The sequence below is a fragment of the Schistocerca piceifrons genome, chromosome 8, assembly GCF_021461385.2.
Source record: "Schistocerca piceifrons isolate TAMUIC-IGC-003096 chromosome 8, iqSchPice1.1, whole genome shotgun sequence".
Taxonomy (NCBI): Eukaryota; Metazoa; Arthropoda; class Insecta; order Orthoptera; family Acrididae; genus Schistocerca; species Schistocerca piceifrons.
In genome coordinates this window covers 333910923-333932378 of record NC_060145.1, presented here as the reverse complement: position 1 = coordinate 333932378, position 21456 = coordinate 333910923, and the positions used below count along the sequence as shown (strand labels likewise).

Below are 21456 nucleotides of genomic sequence, written 5' to 3'. Positions count from 1 at the left end.
CAAGATTGTTCACATTGTGCTGTCTGGTTCTTGTTGTTGGCTGTTGGGACATTCCCGCGAGCAACAACATATGTGTTCGAGTTGGCGAAGGTTTAGCCTCCATCTGGTGGAGTCTAACTGCATCTGGTTATTTGCAATTGAACTGTACCAGCAGCATTTTCTGCCTTGTGGCCATTAACGTTCCGGTTACCTGCATCTGGCCGTTGACGTAAATTCAGGCAGTGTCCTTTCTTCACCACGTTGTCGCTGTCCAGCACGGTGTGTAGTTTGACAGCTTAATGTATGACTGGTTGTGGGCGTCCATGCCTTTCACGTTTTGCATTGAACTCCCGGTTGTGTGCTGGTCGAGTGGATTGCAAGTTACCTTGTTAGTGGGTCCGTTGACTATCTGTTGGTTGGGGTGTTGTCGGATCGAGAATGGTTGGGCTGACTGCCTGTCTCACCTAAGTGATTGTTAGTATTTCAAGTGGTGGCCGACCCCTGAAACTTCTGAGCATCGTTACCTGCACTGCCTTTTCTTATTTTCTGTTGTGTGTATTTGTATGGCTCATAGCTGATGGTTTTGAATTAAAGTTGAATTGTTTTTAGTGGTGTTTTAAGTCATGGGCCTTCAGCCATTTTAAAATTAAAGTTCCTTGCTTGTCAAGTATTAGATTGTTTGGGTCCTTTGTCCTAATTGAAGATAAGGCCTTTGGCCTTGTGTTTTTTTTTTTTTTTAATTTAATTTTTACCTTGAGTCTTAAATCATGGGCCTTCAACCGTCTTTAAATTTAAGTTGTTGCTTTTTAAGTGTTAGATTTTGGGCCTTCAGCCAAATTGTAGAACTTACTTAATGTGAGGCCTTCTGCCCTCTAAATATTTTCTTTAGGCATGTCTGAATTTTGAGTTAATGGCTTTTAGCTGTTTTTTCTCTCTTTTTTTTAAATTAAATTAAAGTGGTTGTGCCCAAGTTCAAGAATTTGTACTGTAATGTTTGGTCAAATAATTAAAGTTATATGTGTTCGAGTGTAACTGACAGCCACTTATTTTGGCCCCTTTCCACAATTCCAACTACCTGTCCTGTCCTGCGGGTTTAGCAGGGTGTTTCACTGGAGCAGAGTTGCACAGTGGAAGCGTGCTGGGCCCATAACCCAGAGGTCCATGGAGCGAAGAGAAAGTCTTATTTAGCACTATTGAATTTCTACTTATAGAAGAACCAATTTACAGAAACATTTGTGTATGTATAATAAGAACGAGTAATATTGAAGCCTACTGCTATTTTACAACACAAAATTTGTCCCAGTCCTCTTTGTCAACTACTTCAATTTTCAAAGAGTCAATAAAAACTAATTTTCTGCAGTTTCCAGAGTCAATTCCAGATTCACAAAAGATTGAAAATTCTACTACAAATAACAATGGACCATGTTCTTTACAGCTAATATTTCATCACAACAATCTGAAAGGAAATTCTCATCTCTATAGTAGAAGTACTGATCAACTATGAAAGAGTTTAGAAATGCTGGTAGCCATCAACAAAAACCTCAGCTGTGAAACTGACTCCGTATATTAAAGCTTCAAGTGGCGGCATAAGATTTCCTAATGCTGGAAAAAAACAATGAGGTGTTATTTCGTATTTCATTGCCTCCATCTGGATAACATTATCAAGAGCTGACTGATATCTACTGAACTCGCAGTGGAAGCAGCTGATGCATCTCCAAGTTTTGAAAATCTGTACCATAAAATGGGCCAAAATGCATTCCAGAGTCCTCTCTACACAATTCATCAAAGTAACACTTCCATGACTACTTGGAGAGATGTAGAATTCTTCCTCAGTTTAAGAGGAGAGATCATTACAACATGAATTGCGGTAGTTTTCCTAAAACAAATTTTACTATAAAGGTCAGAAAGGGTTTTCCTGTGAGGTGGAGTATACAAGTAACTGAAGATCTAATGTTTATACGTTGCAACACGATACACTAAATAGTGCACAGTGCTGTAACTGTATAGACAGGCATTGTTAAGCATTCTAATCCCATATGGAGAAGGGACATTGCACAAATTCTGGCTGGTGTTTTTGAATTTCATTCCCTCTCTGTTCGTTCACTCCAATTTCTATTTATGATACCAGAAAATGTGTCATGTGCACCACTAAGTATCTTTGATGAAAATAATATGTCATTTTCTGAGCCAGTTTAGGGGTAGTGTTCAACTGAACTTCGCATTCCAGTGTAAAAGGAAACATAATAAATCTGCCTTTTATCAAAATCTCCCTTTCATAAAATTTAAACAATAGGGATGAAATGCCGAGCTGAAGATAGGCACAATGAAAAGACTGTTGCACATTATAGCTTTCGGCTAAAGCCAGCTGCCGGTGGTAATGGTTGTGTGTGTGTGTGTGTGTGTGTGTGTGTGTGTGTGTGTGTGCGCGTTTTTTCGTTTCTCAAGAAGACTTGGCTGAAAGCTATAATGTGTGCATTTTTTCGTTTCTCAAGAAGACTTGGCTGAAAGCTATAATGTTTAACAGTCTTTTTATTGGTCCGTCTGCAATGGAACAACTCATCTTTACAATGAGTAGCAATATATCCTTTTCCTAATGTTGCTTATATTCCAACCTGAAATTTTCAGTGTTTGATTTTCTCAAAAATTTTACTGATCATCTCCCCTACTGTGTCCGCAGCTTCTGGTCTCGCGGTTGCGTTCTCACTTCCTGAGCACGGGGTCCCAGGTTTGATTCCCGGCGGGGCCAGGGATTTTCACCTGCCTCGAGATGACTGGGTGTTGTTGTGCCGTCTTCATCATCATCATCATCATCATCATCATCATCATCATTCATCCCCATTACGGTCAGAGGAAGGCAATGGCAAACCACCTCTGTTAGGACCTTGCCTAGTACAGTGGTGCGGGTCTTCCGGATCGTCCCCTACGCTCTGTCAAGGAGTATAGGACTTCATCATCGTCATCCCCTACTGCAGCTGTTGAAGTCAAACACTAACAGTTTTCTTCATACCGAAGGCATATGTGTAGCAAATGCAGGAGTTTTAATTCTATAAATTGCTTCCTCACATTTCCATACACTGTTTTGAGATCCTCAACTTGGAAAAAGTTTCCCCTCAACAAATGCAATAATCATTAGTCTAAAATGGGTGGTTGCCAAAGTAAATGACAAATATAGGAGACAAACTGCACGCAATAACTTTTGAAAAATTTTCTGTTCTCTTAATTAGTTCTGGGTTAGTATGCACCTATCATTTCGATTAATAGGTCCCATGAAGTTGTTCTAAGTATTAAAGAAAACATAATGTGTTGACTCAGACAAAGTTCCACATATGTGAGTGAGCCTTATCAGGGTGTATACGCGAAAAGAAAAAAAAAATATTCCCGGATTTCCCAGTTAAAAATACACTATTTCCCAGGTAAAAATACACTTTTTCCATGGTACGTGACTGTATATTTTCTCTCTGAGCCATAAAACTTGACAGTTAAGGTCTTATACACTGGCGTAAAGTTTCCCAGCTCTTTAGAAAATGAACCTCGGGGGGGGGGGGGGGGGGGGGGGGGGGGGGGGCACACATTTTGGAAAGATCTTTGATGTACAGCAACAGATACGCTGCATATTTCTGTATTACGAAAGTGTGTATTCGAATTACACCAAACACAGCATTTTAGTTTCTGAAGCATTGAAATCGAGATGGTGATGCACTACATGAAAGGCTAAGCTTTCACAAATGATATTGGTCTCTTTTGCATGTGTTCCACTCTAAGATACATCAGATAAATGTGACAGTAAAATTTCAAACAATGACATGAATATCTGGTCTTCTAGGCCCGAAATTCTTCTAAGTGGCTGGCCCTCAAAATGTTAAACATTAAATAAGAATCAAATGCTCTGTGATTTAAGAAATTCAAAGCATGCTCGCATACATAATAAAATTCATCTTGCATAAAATTAAATTTACTTTGAAAGTAATGTTTTTCAAACCACCATTGACAATACTTTCCCACAACCTGTTAAAATTTGTTTCAGTAGATGTCAGAGAGCTCCAGAAAACAAGCGTTACTGTGCGTGCGCAGGAAGCCCATATGTTCGAATGCCTGTAGCATTAAAACACCTTACATTACATCACAAACAAAACAGGACATCAGAGGATACTGCAAGAGCATGAGAATTTCATAAATCTACTAAAATGCATAATTCAGCTTAAGTGCATATTCGTACATCGAGAATAAAAAAGAAGTAGCCTCAACCTGATACTAAGCTTTTCAGTGTGGCTTTTGGGATGCAAATATTCTAGGTGTACCAGCACTGTATTATTCCATGTTTGGTTCTTTTTTATGGCACAGTGCCATACATGCCAAAGATAAACAGGTGCACTTCAAATTCAGAAAACTGTTGACACTAGCTAACAGTGTTTCACATAAACTGATGCCTCTGTGGAAAAGATTAATGAAAGCCAATTTTCTTTAGCACAGGCTGTGCAACAAATCATTGAGATGACCATATAGATCCTTCCCACCAACACCATCTTTTTTGAATTGCACAGGTGGGAACTTTCCCTGCAGTACATCCTACGTTCCTGTAACCCTCCTGGCCTCAACCTTCGTTAGTCACTGTCCTCACCCATCCAGCCCCTTCCCTGTTCCCATTCCAGCACTACACAGCCTTAATTCCACCATCACACACTGTCTTTTTATTTCTCTCCTTTTCTGCTACTTCCACCCCCCTCCCCACCTCTCTCCTGCCATCCGTCTAACATGCAGCACTTCACTGTTCACCACTATCCCTCCCCCTCCCCACTCCAGCCCCCTCCTCACCCCCACCCAGTCACCACTCTAATCATGCACTGGCACTACTGCTCGAAGTGTGGTTGCCCGAGACTGCAGTCACGTGCGTGAGTTGCATTTGTGTAAGAGTGTGTGCCTGTTGTCTATTGCTGACGAAGGCCAACAGCCAAAAGCTTTAATTGTGAGAGTCTCTTTGTCGTACCTATCTGCAACTCAGCATCTCCGCTATATGGTGAGTAGCAACTTTCGCTTTCATAATATAATTACGTGAATGTATTTTAATTCACTTGATAGCTCTGAGCCACAGAAATCTGTTTTGTTTTCATTTGGTGTGTGAGCTGTACATGAAGAGGAAACAGTAAAATCACTAAATGTAAATTAGAGTCACGTGGAGACTACCCACTCCCTACGATAACTGAGACTGCTCTATGCATGTGCAAATCTGGCAGCTTGTGCACGCCAGAAAATTTTTTTGCAAGTAGCATCTGGCTGCTTGTCGCTCCTGCGGATACAGCTAATAGCCGCACTTCAGGTAGACAGAAGCGGGGGAAGGTACACTGCTCATAAGGGACTCAACTGTGTATGTGCATGAGCCTGCTGGCAATTCAAATGAACATAATGTTAACTGTTGTGATGTCACAATCATAGGAAGCAGTTGTATTGTGTTGTCTTCGTCCTAAAGCCTTTGACACATTTTGCTGTTGGCAGACACTTGTGTGTGCGCACTGTGTTTTGTTGTTGTAAATAGTGTATTTTCTTTGCAACCTAAGGTTTTTTTCCCCCAATCATTTATGTTTTATTACTGCAGTATTATTCTGCAGTGGCGAGCTAGTTTGGTTTTTACCCCATCATTTATATTTTACTGCTGCAGTATTATTCTGTAGTAGCGAGCTAAAGTAAAATTTGTTAGAGCATCAATTCTTACCAGTCAAAACTATAAAAATCTAACAGAGAACTAAAACAATGAAAAATTCTCGGAATTCTAAAAATTTCCCCAGTTTATCCTGTTTTTCTCCTGGACGAAAAAATTCCCAGGTTTTTCCTGGATTTCCTTGTTGTCCCAGTGCATATACACTTTGCTAATACACTAGAGCATGGCAGCACACCTGATATCGCCCACTAAGAAAAGGGTTTGTCTCAACATCTATCCACCTCATCATAGCACAGCTAACCCTCTGGTTGGCTCTTCACAACAGGAATAAAAATTTAAAGTACTTCAGAAAATATTTGCAATTGTATAATAGAGTTTAGCTGCAACACAAAATTTTGCAGTCAAAATCATAATTGCCATACCTCTGAAGCATCTTCCACCTGAAGCAGACGGCTAATTTCACAAAGGGAGACAGCCTCCTCTGGAGCACCTAATGCTTCTGCAGGTGATGTAACATGGCAACTGCTGCTGGGACTGCTGAGCTCAGTCCTTTCAGCTCCGACCTGGTTTGTTGACACAGCATCTTCCATTAAGACGTGAGATGCCTCCGAAAGGAAGAGAGACTCCTCACGGGCCAAGGGTGGTGCAGTATACTGCACAGGTCCAGAAGGCATTTTCTCCGGTGCATTCTGTACAAATATAACTCTATTGAAGGCACGCCAACGACGACAGAGGTGTGCGTATGCCTTACACTGGATGTACATGAAAACGAGGCCACCTGTAAAACCAATAGCCACAACAACCAGCTTTGTCCAAAAAGGCCATTCCAGGGATCCTCGCCCCACCTCTTCGGCTGTACGGTCAATCAGCACATATAGTGACCATACGACACATGTCAATGCTACAGCATGGAATGTGACAGAGCACAATAATTTTCTCCTTTCCACTCCTGACATTTCCAGCATTTCCCACTGAAAGTAGGAAGAAACATACAAAATTAGACACACAGCCATATTGATGTACATTTGGTGTACAAAAGTAATATATTGTTCGACTGTCACTTTGTCCAACGTCTACAAACATTAAGTTATGCCACAGGCTACTTTAAAATCAGCTGAATCAGATTGCAAAACATTCAAGATTATACAAAGAAATAAAAACTGCTACAAGGGGTAGTAACACCATCCCAAATATGTAAGACAATAAGCCAGTAAATCAATTATTTTCTTTACGCACTGGGTTTCACAACTGCCAAGAAGTTGGTGAGAATTAAAACCATGGTTCTACTGGCAATTTTGTCAATCTTAATGTTACAGAATATCAATAAATCTTCAGTTTTGACTAATACTGTCATCAGATCTGAAATCATGATTGGTAGTATTATTTACTGTTTATTGATAAAAATTTTTCTCAAGAATACATGAAGAACCACATAGAGCAACAATTTTATACATTGAAAATCACTTTCAGGTTTTGAAAAGACTATAGTAACAGTAATGTACACAAAACTAAAGTATCAAATACTTTGCCTATACAATAACAAGAACTTCCTTTTGAAAAATGCATTAATACATTGGGCATCAGTTATTACTCAAAACAATATTACACAGTTTGCTCATCTTTTGTTACCTCACTGAAAGGCTTGATCTTGCTCTGCATGATAAACTGAAACTTGCAAAGTTCACAGCTACGGATGTCTGATGATTTGATCCATTGCTGGAGGCAAGCTTGGTGAACATATCGCAATGACCCAGCACAGTAGCAGGGAGCAATGAGTGGAACTTCGCTGTCTCCTTCACAGTGGCAAATTCTGAAGAGCAATAACATTACAAATGTTACCTTACGTATTACCTAGACTATATACTGTCCAATCATCACAGTGAGTCATCAAGCAATATATGTGTGTCTAAAATTAGTGATTCAAAATGAAAGGCAAATGTACAAACTACCAGCTATTATGTACGAGGTCTGTTCAAAAAATTCTGGAACATTCATAGTTTCACACCAGTGGTGTGCTCGAGCGAAATGCGGTTGGCACGCCTGTGTGTAAGTATAAGTGCCGGAAGTTTCAGTGTTGTATGACTTAGTTACTGTTCAGTGCTGTATTGAGTAGAACGTTGTGTCACACAGTTTGCAAATTTCGAGATGGCAGAGTTATAGGAGCAATGGGACTGTATTCAATTTTGCATGAAAGTCAGGAAAACCTTTACAGAGACACACTATATGATGCAGGAAGCCTATGGTGATGAGTGCTTAAGCCATACTCAGTGTTACAAATGGTTTAAAAATGGCCAGACGGAAGTTACAGATGACCCTAATTCAGGACGCCTTTTGACATATACTGACAATGCTCATGTCAGGAATGTCCGAGACTGTGCATGCCAATTAAAGATTGACTGTCCAAGAGATTGCAGAAGAATGTAATACTTCAGTTGGATCATGTCATGAAATCCTGAGAAAGCATCCTGCAATGCATCGTGCTGCCGCAATGTTCGTCCCATGGCTCACGAGTCAAGACCTGAAGACTTTCGTCACACAAACAGTGAAGAGCTTTTGGATCATGCAAATGAGAACAAGGTGTTCCTTAAGAGAATCATGACTGGTAATGAGACATGGGTCTATGGTTATGATGTTGAGATCAAGAATCAATCTTGACAATGGATGGAGAAAGGTTCTCCAAGACCAAAAATAGCTTGTCAGGTCAGGTCAAATGTCAAAGCCATGCTGATAGTTTTCTTTGACTTTGAAGGACTAGTTCATCATGAATTTCTGCCACAGAGACAGTCTGTTAATTGACGGTATTATTGGGACATGTTGCGACACCTGCAAGAAGATGTGAGAAGGAAGTGGGCTGAAATATGGTGAGACAGTTCAGGCCTCTTGCTCCACAATAACGCACCTGCACATTCACCCCTAATGAAATCACTGCGCTGCCTCATCCTCTGTACTCTCCAGACCTGGCCCCTGCAGACTTTTTTTTTAATTTCCAAAGTTGAAAACCTCACTGAAAGGATAAAGATTTACAACACCATACCAAGATAAAAGAAAATTTGCATCGGCACTTCACGTAATCCAGCAAGTGGTGTACCAAGACTGCTCCTGGAACTGGAAACAACTTTGGGAGCTGTGTATCAATCGTGAAGGACTGTATTTCGAAGGAGACCATGCCTTATAAGTAAAAGGTAACGCACAAAAATTATGCACACGAAGTTTCAGAATTTTTTGAACAGGTCTTGTGTATGAGAATAGGCTATGCAAATTATTGTGAGCAAGGAGATGGAAGACAATGCAAGGAGGAATTGATAAAGTGAATAGATGGATAACAAGAAAAGAAGATGGAATAAACACAACACAATGGGAAACATAGCACTGGGTTACAGGGCAAGAGGGAGGATACTAGGCAAAATTAGTCTATGGAAAATTCGAGATATAATTAAATTTTCTTGTAGATATCATTATAGTCTATCCTAAATTTCACATTGGTTTAATAAAAATAATAATTATTATTATTGACAACAGAGGAGTCTATACTCATCATCCTCTCAACAGGGACATTTGGAGCAAGACTAAACAACAATAAAAAAGCCAAATCTTAAGTTTTACATTTCTTCATCAAGACAAAGAACAAACAAATTTTTTCTTTGTAAAGGGAAGGAAAAATTACATAAATTGCTGGATAATCAAGCTCATGCGGCCAAGGGAGAGACTATGAAACAACACTAGACCAACAGCACACATTCTAGTTCCAAAGTACTTTTAGCTTTTGAATTATTAGCTACCTGTCACATTACTGATACTTAAAATCAGAGGTAATAAATTTCACTGATGAACACTGAGAGAGCCTCACTACTGCACACTTTTCCTACATTCAATCCAAACCAACAAATTTTGCTACACACTCAAATTACAATGTGTATGCAGCACATCATACTGACCAGGTCAAAACGTTGCATAGGAATGTCTATACAACAGCAATCTGATGATAGTTGGGAGCATGAGGGGGTCTCACTGTCATCAGTATCATTCAGCTTGGTCATTGATATCAACATATGAAACATGAAGCAGAACATATCCTGGCCTTTACAATGATAATGTCACAATTGCTGCTTCCAAAAAACAGGATTGCAAAAAATCCTGGCACGGTATGAGTATCTCAGTAATTTATGACTCCAGTTAAATATTGCTAAAATTAGACATTTTGAAACAGTTTCTCATCATGGAACACACCAAACCAAAAGTCAAAATCTAAAACTCAAAACTTTAAACCCCATCAATAAAGTGATGAGAGCATCATCAGTGATGTAAGAGCTAAAATCATAGCTGCTTGGGTGTGATGGCGGGAACACTTGAGTACTATCTGGTGCACAAATGCCCATATACCTGCTGGCCAAGTTATACAAAACAGTCATTCACAGTGAAGCAATATATATCACCAAGTACTGCATACTTACAACAGCCACTGAAAGATAGCTGTACAAATGCAGGTATTCCATTGTATAATGGGCAATTCCATATTTTACACTATTATATTGTGTAGTCGGATCACAGACTCACTGAATTTGTTAGATGACTTCATTTTCGCTACTTACTGCTACAATACACACTATTGCAATTACAATCTTAAGTCAAGCCTCTCACAATTAAAGCTTTCAGCCATTAAGGCCTTCGTCAACAATAGGCAATAGTCTCAGGCAACTTGCCTGTTGGATAAGCAGAGGGTATATACTGACAACTCACAATATCCTGTTGCAGTGCATGCTCTACAACATGACATTCGTAACCTTGGCACCTGTTTCACGACACGCACCATCTGGGTTCTTCCCCCAGACACCAGTTTCTCAGATCTCTGCAGGTTGGAACTAGCGCTACAACATATCCTTGGTTCTCGCCACCCACCTGGCCTTAATTTATGTTAATTTCTTGCGTGTCAGCTTTTCTTCACTGTAACTACTCTTTGCTTCACTCCATTTTAATTTTTTGCATCTTTCATTGTCTTTCCCATCTACTTTTCACCACCCCTTCCCACCTCTGTTACATAAAATGCACTTAGCTTCTCACTTTTATTAACTCGTGCACAATGTTTTAGTAGCAATTTCTGCCTTGCAAATTACCCTGTCTTCCACCTTTAAGCCCTCAGGTTTTCAAATCTCGTCCAATGCAGTCCCCAACAATCAGTATCTCCTTCTCATCCCATACGGTAAGTCTCCCCTCACCCGCAGTTCTGGGTGATTTTCCCAAAATCTACTCCTTCTCCTAGACCTCTATAGTTCTTTTCCTTCACCCTTCTTCCTTCTTCATTCTCCTTCAACCCTTCTGCCTGAAGAAGGAGCCACTGGTTCCGCAAGCTTGCTAATCGCAACAGTCCTTTATGTGTGTGTTCTGCTGCTGCTTGGTGAGTAGATTTTTTATCTATCCAATTAAATAATTTCCATAATTAGTCTACTGAACTTTTCTTGTTTCTTCATAGGAGCACGAGTCCATTGTATCATCACTTACAAAATAGCATATTTACGTCACCAAATTCTCTTTCCTTGTCGAATTTCCCAGCAATCATTTAACAGTAAATAGTTCTGCTCAATTATTTCTCATGCTTATCGTTTCTCCTTGTTTATCACACAGCCCCCTATCTAACTCCTACTCAACTAACCATTAGTTGCTGCCAGTAGCCCAATCCATTGGTAATTGATGCACTGGGAGTTCATGAGGGTGAATGGGTCTGTGCCCAAGATACATCCAGTTTACACAAAGCAAAACCAGAGTAACAACAGTACCAGAAACTGTGATACTCATGATCATGAGGTTTTGTACTGCTTATCACAATCCTGCTGTACATGCTGGAACATTTGCTCAGTAATAAAATGACCCTTCTGTGAACCTGTAAGATCCCGTAATGAGTGGAGGTGGTCTTGTTTTACGATGCCATTTAAATATACCAGGTTCTGGGTTGGCAATATGTCTAATGGTTTTTCTCACTAATACAATGAAAGTTGTGTCAGGTTTATTACCGATAGTCAAGTGATGGCACTGGGAGAAGGGATGCCATTCCCACCACTTTTCACAGGTAGCACCAGTAATGAATATTGTGCTAGTTTGTGAGTCTGACCTCATCATTCTCTTGAGATGCCCTTGTAACAGTTCACTATCACTACCTGTGGAGCAAATATGGAGTAAACTCAATGCCTTCCCACTCTCTGAAAGTACGGGTTTAGTGTCTGAACATCCCTCCGGCATCGCTTTACCCAGGAATAACTGCATTTCACACACTCATGTGCCACTCTGAACCATCCTGGTTGGGCATATTGCAATCCTCTTTCTTTGAAGCAAATGGAGCTCATCCACTGACATCAACACATAGTTACTCCTCTCCTTGGACATCTGCAACACCTGAGTTTTCTCCCACACAAATATTCTATTTTACCGGGTAGGGATGGACCACAAAACACTGGTAACACACATCCACACTTGCCGCTGGGAACCAAACAAATACATAAACCTAGCTCTATTGGTATTGATCTTGACCATTGTCACATTATAAAACAATGACAAACTCTGTTCCATTGGTACTGTAGTGCATCCACTACTTCTCCCTCAAAGAGCTGCAATATCATTAGAATTATCATACCAACTCTGGACAGTCTTCCAGAATGGTCAGTCTTGTTGTTAACACTACCTAGAGGAAAGGAATTTGCATTCTCACTCCCCCTCTTGTGAGACTTTTATTTACATACCATCCTCCTATTCATTTACAAACTGTCTGTCTATCACAGAATTTAGTAACAACACTACATGTACTCCTAAATTACAACCCCACTATACTAACACAATGATACAATTATCACATGGTTTACCTCAAACCATTTATATATATCCCACAGAGTTTGGTTTGCACTGATGTAATCTGAGTGTGTAAGGCACTCTGTGTGCATTCTGCTCATCAGTTCTCACTTCTCTCCTCCTCTTCTTACTTTTAACTTTCCCAGCGTAATGACACTGCCACATGAAGCAAAGTGCCCAGAGTACCCTTAAAAGGTTTAATGTACCCTACATGAACAATGGAAGTTCTCATCAGTAACTGTAGCTTCACATTCATACTAATGTAATTTCTGTTGGTGTTTAGGAACTTGCCAGAATAACCTACTGACCCATTTCACACTCAGATAGCTTAACAACAAGGTGCCTCAATTGTTTCTGCAGCTCAAGTGCTTATATATTTGCTTTCCTTCTTGTTTCCACAAATTTTGAAACATATGCACAAAGTTCTTCAATGACTCTCCATTTTTCCCATATTTATGCTTAATCTCTTCGACAGGCAATAGCATCTTTCTAGCGTATGATAAGGAGAGTCGAAGACTGTCACACACACGCAGCTACAAGATAAGGCACGTAAATATCCCAGTTGTTGTGGTGTCTGTTCACAAAGTGACAATATTTTACCATATTCTGTTCTTCCATTTGAAGGTGGAAGGGACTAGTTCACAATTTCTGGACTCACAATATATGGCACATCCGTTTAAGCAGCTTGGACATGGATTTGATACACTGATATGTAATTATTGAGTCGGGAACGCCAAAGTTCAATAGCCACTGTAAGAGCCCCTACACTCGCTTGTTCATTCAGGATTGCAAAAACTGCTATGTAATGTGAGAAATGTTCTGTGCCGGTTATCACGTATCGGTTACCCAGTGGAGCAGGCTGAATGGACTGAACACAACCATTCCTACCATTACAAATGATATAGATGCCTTCAGTAACCTTTGAAGCAGTATTGGTTGATGACAGAGATTGGTATTTTGTGCACATGGTATGCAACTACTCATATACTGATCAACAGCCTGTCTTCTTGTTCTCCACCAGAACTGTTCAGTTACTAGACAATCACTTGTCTGTCCTCTGTTACCTGCTAATATATGATTGTGTGCTTCCTTCAACACTTTGTCCCTTAGAGCTGTGAGTAGCACAATATATGATTCAAACTTTGTCACACTGCACAACAGCCCATTGCCCATTGCGCATAGCAAAATGCAGCTGTGTCCTCAGTAACTGTCAATTCACATCAGCAGTCTGGACATCTTTCCGCTCTGAGAGACTTCTACCGTGTGTGTGTGTGTGTGTGTGTGTGTGATCACCACCTTTCAGCTTAAGCCATCAGCACTGCTATGTTTCCTACTGGGTTTGTGTCCTACCTCATAATCGAATTCACTTGACTTCTTTGTCCAACGAGTTAATCGGCTTGAATGATCCTTCAACTTTCATAGCCATTTTAATGTTGAATTTCCTACCATAATGTTGGATTTCCTACCATACAGTTAACAGCAAAAATAGGCAATAACAGAATGAATTTCATTCTGTAGAGGAGTGTGCATTGATATGAAACTTCCTGGCAAATTAAGATTGTATGCTAGACTGGAACTCCAATCAGGTAGGATGGTAGAAGATGAGGTAGTTGCAGAAGCAAAGCGGTGAGGACAGGTCACGAGTTGTGCTCAGGTAATTCAATTGGTAGAGTACCTGCCCGTGAAAGGTACAGGTTCCAGGTTTGCGTCCTGGCCCAGCACACAGTTTTTATTTGTCAGAAAGTTTTAGGTAATACCACATACGCTGCTAAAAGTCTCCTTCTCTGTGACTGAGTACTTCTGGCGCACGCTTTATTCAACTTTTGTTACATGTGCTCCTAGGTGTTCATGCTATTCACATCCTGCTGCCTGGTTGCTCACATCATAGGACAAAACAAACTCTCTCTAATAATCTGGAAATATTAATGCTGGGATAGTCATTAGTGCATCTTTCAGTTTCTCAAATGCAGTTTGGGAGTCTGTTATCCACTGGAATTTGACACCTCCCCCCCCCTTTTTTATTTTAGCAAATGCATTAATGGTCCAGGGATATCAGCAAACCCTTTGACAAATTTTCAATAATAATTACATATCCCTGAAAATCACTGGAGTTGTTTTGTAGTTTGCAATGGTAATAAACAATGGACAGCACATATCAATACAAGGTATGTCTTCACGTCATCTTGGCTAATCACTTGACCTCGATAGTTTACCTCTGTCGGCACAAAGTGACAGGTCTCAATATTTAGCATTACATGTGTCACATGCAACCTCTTAAACAATTCCCCCAATTGTGCATGCTGTTCTAGATCTTTAGAAAAACACAATAATATTGACTAAATAGACCATGTGGTTTTAGTTCCCTTAGAATTCCAACTAGTAACATCTGGAAAGTGGCTGGTGCATTCTTAAGCCCAAACAGCATCCATCAATATTGGCTGTGTCCCCATGGAATGGTAAAAGCAGTCCTCGACCGCCATTTTGGAACCACTTCCAATTGGCGATACCCACTCATTAAATCCATTGTGGAGAAATATTTACATTGATCCAGGTTTTCCAACATTTCTGTTATACGCAGTATAGGATATGCATCCATCTCCATTCTTGCATTCAGATATCAGTAACTGTAATAAAGCCTGTATTTCTTCATCCCATCTGATTTCTTTGCCCGAGTGACAACAGGTGCTCCCAATGGACTATCATTCTCCTCAATAATTTCATCCTTCCACTATTCATTAATGAATTCCTCCATTATTGGTTGTGCGTGGTGTGGTACTCTGTGTGGTGTCCTGTAGACAAGACAGGTTATTCCCAGTTGGAATTCTATGCTGCGTCACAGGTGTTGCTGATAATGGTCCACTAGGACTGAACAAATCCGTGAATTGTATTAACAGAATGTCTACAGTTCTCCTATCTTCCTCTTTTAAATTCTGTACTTTTTCACACACTGCAGATGCACTGACAGTTTGCTTGACTTATCTAAATTGTCCTTGTCCAAGACATACAAATTAGCAATCAGTAATCCTTTTCGCAGATCCGCTTCATTTGAGCCAAAATTATCCCTTTTCACTGGAACCATGTAATTTCCATCCACTTCTAGCATGCAAGCCATGCTTCTATGTAAAAAAATTTAAAAAAAATAAATAAATAAAAAAATGCAAAGTATCCAATTTATAATTGTATTAAGATGGCTCCATAACACACAACATATCATTCAGTTGGTCAGCATCCACACATACCCACTGTAATTTTCCTGTATTTCTTGGCACTTTATCACACAAATCGAGTTTTAATGAATGGTATACAGTTTATTCAGTTCCACCTTCATGGTCGGCAAACCTTATGACAAAGTATCATTTGCAGTGGTTGTTCCTAGCTGGAACAATATCCCACTAGTTTTATAGTGTGTTGTGACAGATCAGTATTGCATGATGCCTATTCAGAAAATCCAGCTATAGGATTGTGCACTGTCAGCGGATAATACTTCCATATATTCCCAAAAGTTCCTTGGTCTATTACAGAAACTGGGCAACGTTGACTGCAATGACGCCACATCACTGTCTTCATATAATGTACATCATAAAGAATTCAATATTATGAAGAGGATAGTTGCTACTCATCCTATAATGCAAATGCAGCTCACACACACATAACTGCAGTCTCTGGCAGCTGAAGCCGAACTGCAAGCAGCAGCAGCAGTAGCAGCAGTGCAGGAAACTGGGTAGGGGTAAGGAGGAGGCTGCAGCAGGGAGAGGGAGGCATAGCAGGGTAGGGGTGGGGGACAGTGAAGTGCTGCTGGGGAGCATGTAGGGATGAGATGGAGAGAGGATAGGGCAGCTATGTGCAGCTTGGAGGTTAGATGGAGGGCAGGGGAAAGGTGGGGAAGTAAAAAGACTACGTGCATTGGGGGAATAGAGGGCTATGTAGTGCTGGAATGGGAATAGGGAAGGGCCTGGATGGGTGAGGATAATGTCTAACAGAGGTTGAGGCCAGGAGGGTTATGAATAGGATATGTTGCAGCGAGAGTTCCCATCTGCGCAACTCAGAAGACCTAGTGGTGGTGGGAAGGATCCACATGGCACAAGCTGTGAAGCAGTCATTGAAATGAAGAATGTCATGTTGGGGGGTGTGCTCAGCAACAGGGTGATCCAGTCATTTCTTGGCCACAGTTTGTCGATGGCCATTCATGCGGACAGACAGCTTGTTGCTTGTCATGCCCAGTAGAGTGCAGCACAGTGGTTGCAGCTTAGTTTGTTGATCACAGGACTGGTTTCACAGGTAGTCCCGCCTTTGTTGGGATAGGTGATGTTAGTGACCAGACTGGAGTAGGTGGGAGGATGTATGGGACAGGTCTTGCATCTAAGCCTGTTAAAGGGATATGAGCCATGAGGTAAGGGGTTGGGAGCAGGGGTTGTGTTGGGATGGACGAGTATATTGCATAAGTTCGGTGGACGGCAGAATACCACTGTGGGAGAGGTGGGAAGGATAGAGGGCACGGCATTTCTCATTTCAGGTCACAATGAGAGGTCGTCAAAATCCTTACAGAGAATGTAATTCAGTTGCTCCAGTCCTGGATGGTACTGTGTTACAAGTGGAATGCTTCTCTGTGGCCGGATGGTGAAACTGGGAGGTGATGGGAGACTGAAAAGATAAGGCTCAGGAGATTCGTTTTTATACAAGGTTGTGAGGATAATTACAGTCTGTGAAGGCCTCAGTGAGACCCTCTGTGTAGTTTGAGAGGGACCATTCATCACTGCAGATGTGATGACTATGGCTGACTACGCTGTATGGAAGGGAGTTTTTGGCATGGAACAGGTGGCAGCTGTCGAAGTGGAGGTATTGCTAATGGTTAGTAGGTTTGATATAGACAGAGGTACTGATGTAGCCATTGTTTCACAGAAAATTCAGTCTCTTTCTGCCAAAGATGTCAACACTAGTCACTGACATATGAGCCCCTGTGTCCACCAAAACTGATGTTCCATTCAGTTCATCATGCTAACCACGCAACACTCCAACTCTGCATACACCATACAATGTAGGCGTTCACAGCCGGTATTGTCTTCACTTAAAATGTCCGGGCTGATAGGCCATGGTCAAACTCTCCTCTGGGAGTGCTGCTCGGTCATTAAGGAATTCCTGTTGGCATATAAGGAATCCTTATCTGGACACTGTCCGCTTTGCTTCCTATTCTGACAGTATCATGTCCTATATGCCACCACCCTGCACTCATAGCACTGTGGTTGGTGGTGTTGTTTCCAAATGCAACCTTAATGGCAGCATCTAAACTTGGATTCTCCACCTGCTCTGTTAACAACATATCAGGCAGAGCTCCTCTTCAAAATATGTCTAGCATTCTGTGCTCTGCCTCTTGGGAAATAATCTGACAATATTCTACCTGTGATGGTGCTGATAGGCATCCCTTCTTGAGTTATTCAAATATAAGCACATTATTCAACCCCTCATGATACATGTCTTACATCTTAACCTCTCCCATAAATTATAACCAGGTCATGTGCAAATGTACTTTGTCTGATCAAGTGCTCAGACTACCAGAAACTTCCATATTGTCAATAAACACTGACACGTCATCAGTCACTTTATTCAAAAAAGGAGACACTAGACTATTTGAGATGGGATCCAAGGAAGGAACAGATACATTGAATGAAACAATGTTCTTGTGAAACATGACTATCTCTTTACTCACATGAAGTGTTGAATGCTATTGACATGGTATTTCAAATTGATTTTGTATTTCTATATTTCCAGAAGGCTTTTGACACTGTGCCTCACAAGCAGCTTGTAGTCAAATTGCATGCTTATGGAATATCGTTTCAGTTATATGACTGGATTTGTGATTTCCTGTCAGACAGGTCACAGATCGTGGTAACTGATGGAAAACCATTGAGTAAAACACAAGTGATTTCTGGTGTTCCCCAAGAAAGTGTTGTAGGGCATCTGCTGAAATTTTATCTATATAAATGATTTAGGAGGCAATCTGAGCAACAGTCTAGGTTGTTTGCAGATGATACTGCCATTTATCATCTAGTAAAGTCATCAGGTCCAAACAAATTGAAAAACAATTTAGACAAGATATCTGTACCATGCAAAAACTAGTAACACCCTAAATAATAGAAAGTGTGAGCTCATCCACATAAGTAATAAAAGGAATCCATTAAACTTTGGTTATATCATAAGTAAGTCAATCTGAAGGCCATAAAGTCAACTAAATACCTAGGATTTAATATTACGAACAACTTAAATTGGAAAGAGCAAACAGAAAATGTTGTGGGAAAGGCAAACCAATGACTGTGTTTTATTGGCAGAACACTTACGCAATGCAACGGATCTACTAAAGAGACTGCCTGCACTAAGCTTGTCCATTCTCTTTTGGATACTGCTGCATGGTGTGGGATCTTTGCCAGATAGGATTAACAGAGTATATTGAGAAAGTTCAAAGAAGGGCAGCATATTTTGTATTATAAAGAAACAAGGGAGATCATGTCACTGAAATACAGGATATGGGGTGGATTTCATTGAAACAAAGGCATTTTCTGTTGTTGTGAAATTTCCATCATCAACTTTCTCCTCCGATTGTGAAAATATTTTGTTGACACTAACCTACACAGGGAAAAACGATCATCATAATAAAATAACTAAAATCAGAGCTCGCATGGAAAGATATAGGTTTTTGTTTTTCCTGCACACTGTTTGAGATTGGAATAATAGAGAATTATTGTAAGGGTGGTTCGATAAACCCTCTGCCAGGCATTTAAGTGAGATTAGCAGAGCATCCATGTAGATGTAGATCCTGGTTAGCTCATCCTGTCTACATGCATCGGCTGCCATTAGTGTCCACCTGCTTTTTCAAAGCGGCATTCTTTTCCAATAGTTTAGTCATCTGCTTCACCAAAAATTCAACCGCTTCTTGCACTGTCTTTGCTCGTGTTTCTGAACTTTGTGCTACCTCTGTCTATCAACAGTACAGCATACCTGAAGTACACCACACATTAATAATGCAAGGACAGCCAACACAAAACACTCACGGATGAGTAAGTGAAAATGATATCAATATGACGGATTGTAGCTTACCAAGGCTCTGAGCACTGATGTGCCTTAAGTCCATAAAACGTAAATATCTGCTGAAAAATCAGAGGTAATGCACTTGATGACTCTTATGAGGGACACCTGGCATACATATCCTCAATGGTATCACTTAGAAGAGAGAGGGGGTTAAATCTCTTAGCACTTTAAAGGTATGTTTTGTTTTGTTTTAGGGTGCAAAAATAAGTGGAGTCATACACGCCCAAGTCTAAACTATAGAACATGAAGACACATAGGAGTTAAAAAATGACTATACATCAATCCCAATTGACATAAGAGAAGACATCTAAAAACAAGGATGTGGAGAAAGGGCTACAAAAGACACCATACAGAAATAAAGGTCCAAAACTAAAAATTAAAATGCCTTTACCATATTACTTTGACAGATAGAAAGTAAAATGCAGTCAACAGCCCGCATGTCATTTGCTAAAATGGCCAATAACTCAGACCGCAAACCCAAGTGGAACGTAAACAGTTAAAAATGGGCATTCTGTCACGAAGCGGCGGACAGTTAAAATTTGGGGGCAATGTGTACAAAGTGTTGGGGGAGCGCCACTTATCGAATGACAATGGCTAAAAAGGCAGTGCCCAATACACAACCTAGTTAAAATGACCTTCTCCTGGTGGGAGGGCCAAGAGGAGTTCGTTAAAACCGGTGGGAGAGGCTCAATACGCCAGAGATTATTCCCATGAAGGGAGGACTAATTGCGGTGCCAAAGCAACACCACCTCCTGACATGACGGCAACCAAGAATCCACAGACACATCACAGTGGCTCCACCAAGACAGAGCAAGTGACAGTTTTCCTGGACCTGTTGTACTAAGGGATGGTGGGGGTACAGAGCACACAGACTTTCCAGGGCGCTGAGTGAGTCTGAGCAAAGGACACAATTCAAAAGTCTGTGTCGCCGGATGTGCTCCGCGGGCTGATGGAGGGCGAAGAGCTCTGCTGTAAATACTGAGCAGTGTGCTGGAAGCCGATACTAACAGACGCGGGCACCAATGATGAAGGCATACCTGACATCACGGTCAGTCTGAGAGCCATCAGTGTACACAAAGGTACTATGCGAAGATCGTGAAACTTAAGGGGATAGAGTAATACAGGAGTAGAGTCCTTAGGAAGCAAATGAAGGCCAATGTGAACACCGGCCACCGCACAAAGCCAGGATGGTGAAGGGGGGTTCTCACCCACCGGGAAAGTTGCAGGTAGTTGTGAAGTTAAGCCACCAGAGCAAGTGCCAAAAGCGGACTCCAGGAGGTAACAGAGAAGAGGGATGCACCTCATACTGGCGATCAAAGGAATCATCGAAGAAGGAGGCATAGGATGGATGGCCACGCAAGGCAGAACAATGGGACGCATACCTGCTGAGGAGAAAGTCACAATGGTAGGACAGTGGTAGTTCAGCAGCTTCAGCATACAGACTCTCAACCGGACTAGTGTAAAAGGTGCCAGTGGCCAAATGGAGGCCAAGATGGTGGCCAGTGTTGAGATGGCGTAAGAGGGACAGACGTGCAGACACAAACACAGCACCCATAGCCGAGTTTCAAACGGAGAAGGGAGTGGTACAAATGGAGGAGGGTAGTTCGATCTGCACCCCAGGAAGTACCATAAAGGACAAGTAGGACACTGAGGGACCGCGTACAGCGGGCTGCCAGGTTAAGACACATGGGAGGACCAACAGAGTTTCCTATCACGCATGAGCCCCAGGAATTTCATAGTTTCAATGAATGGAAGAGAAACAGGCCCAAGATGTAAAGATTGTGGGAGAAGCCAATTGCGTCGCCAGAGACTCATAAAAATAGTTTTGTCAGTGGAAAAACAAAAGGCACTGGCAATGCTCCAGGAGTAAAGATGATCAAGACATCGCTGGGGACGCTGCTCAGAGATAG

At 41.1% G+C, this 21456-nt stretch overlaps 1 protein-coding gene across 1 annotated transcript in view; it reads right to left on the bottom strand.

The window, feature by feature from the left end:
• The window catches only part of LOC124711718 (E3 ubiquitin-protein ligase MARCHF8), a 100740-nt gene that overhangs the window by 5372 nt on the left and 73912 nt on the right, over positions 1-21456 (bottom strand). The window contains exons 4-5 of the mRNA XM_047241929.1: positions 7262-7442; positions 6055-6603 (exon numbers count right to left, since the gene is read on the bottom strand). Of these exons, the coding sequence (XP_047097885.1) occupies positions 6055-6603; positions 7262-7442 (730 nt within the window). The remainder of the gene's footprint in view (positions 1-6054; positions 6604-7261; positions 7443-21456) is intronic.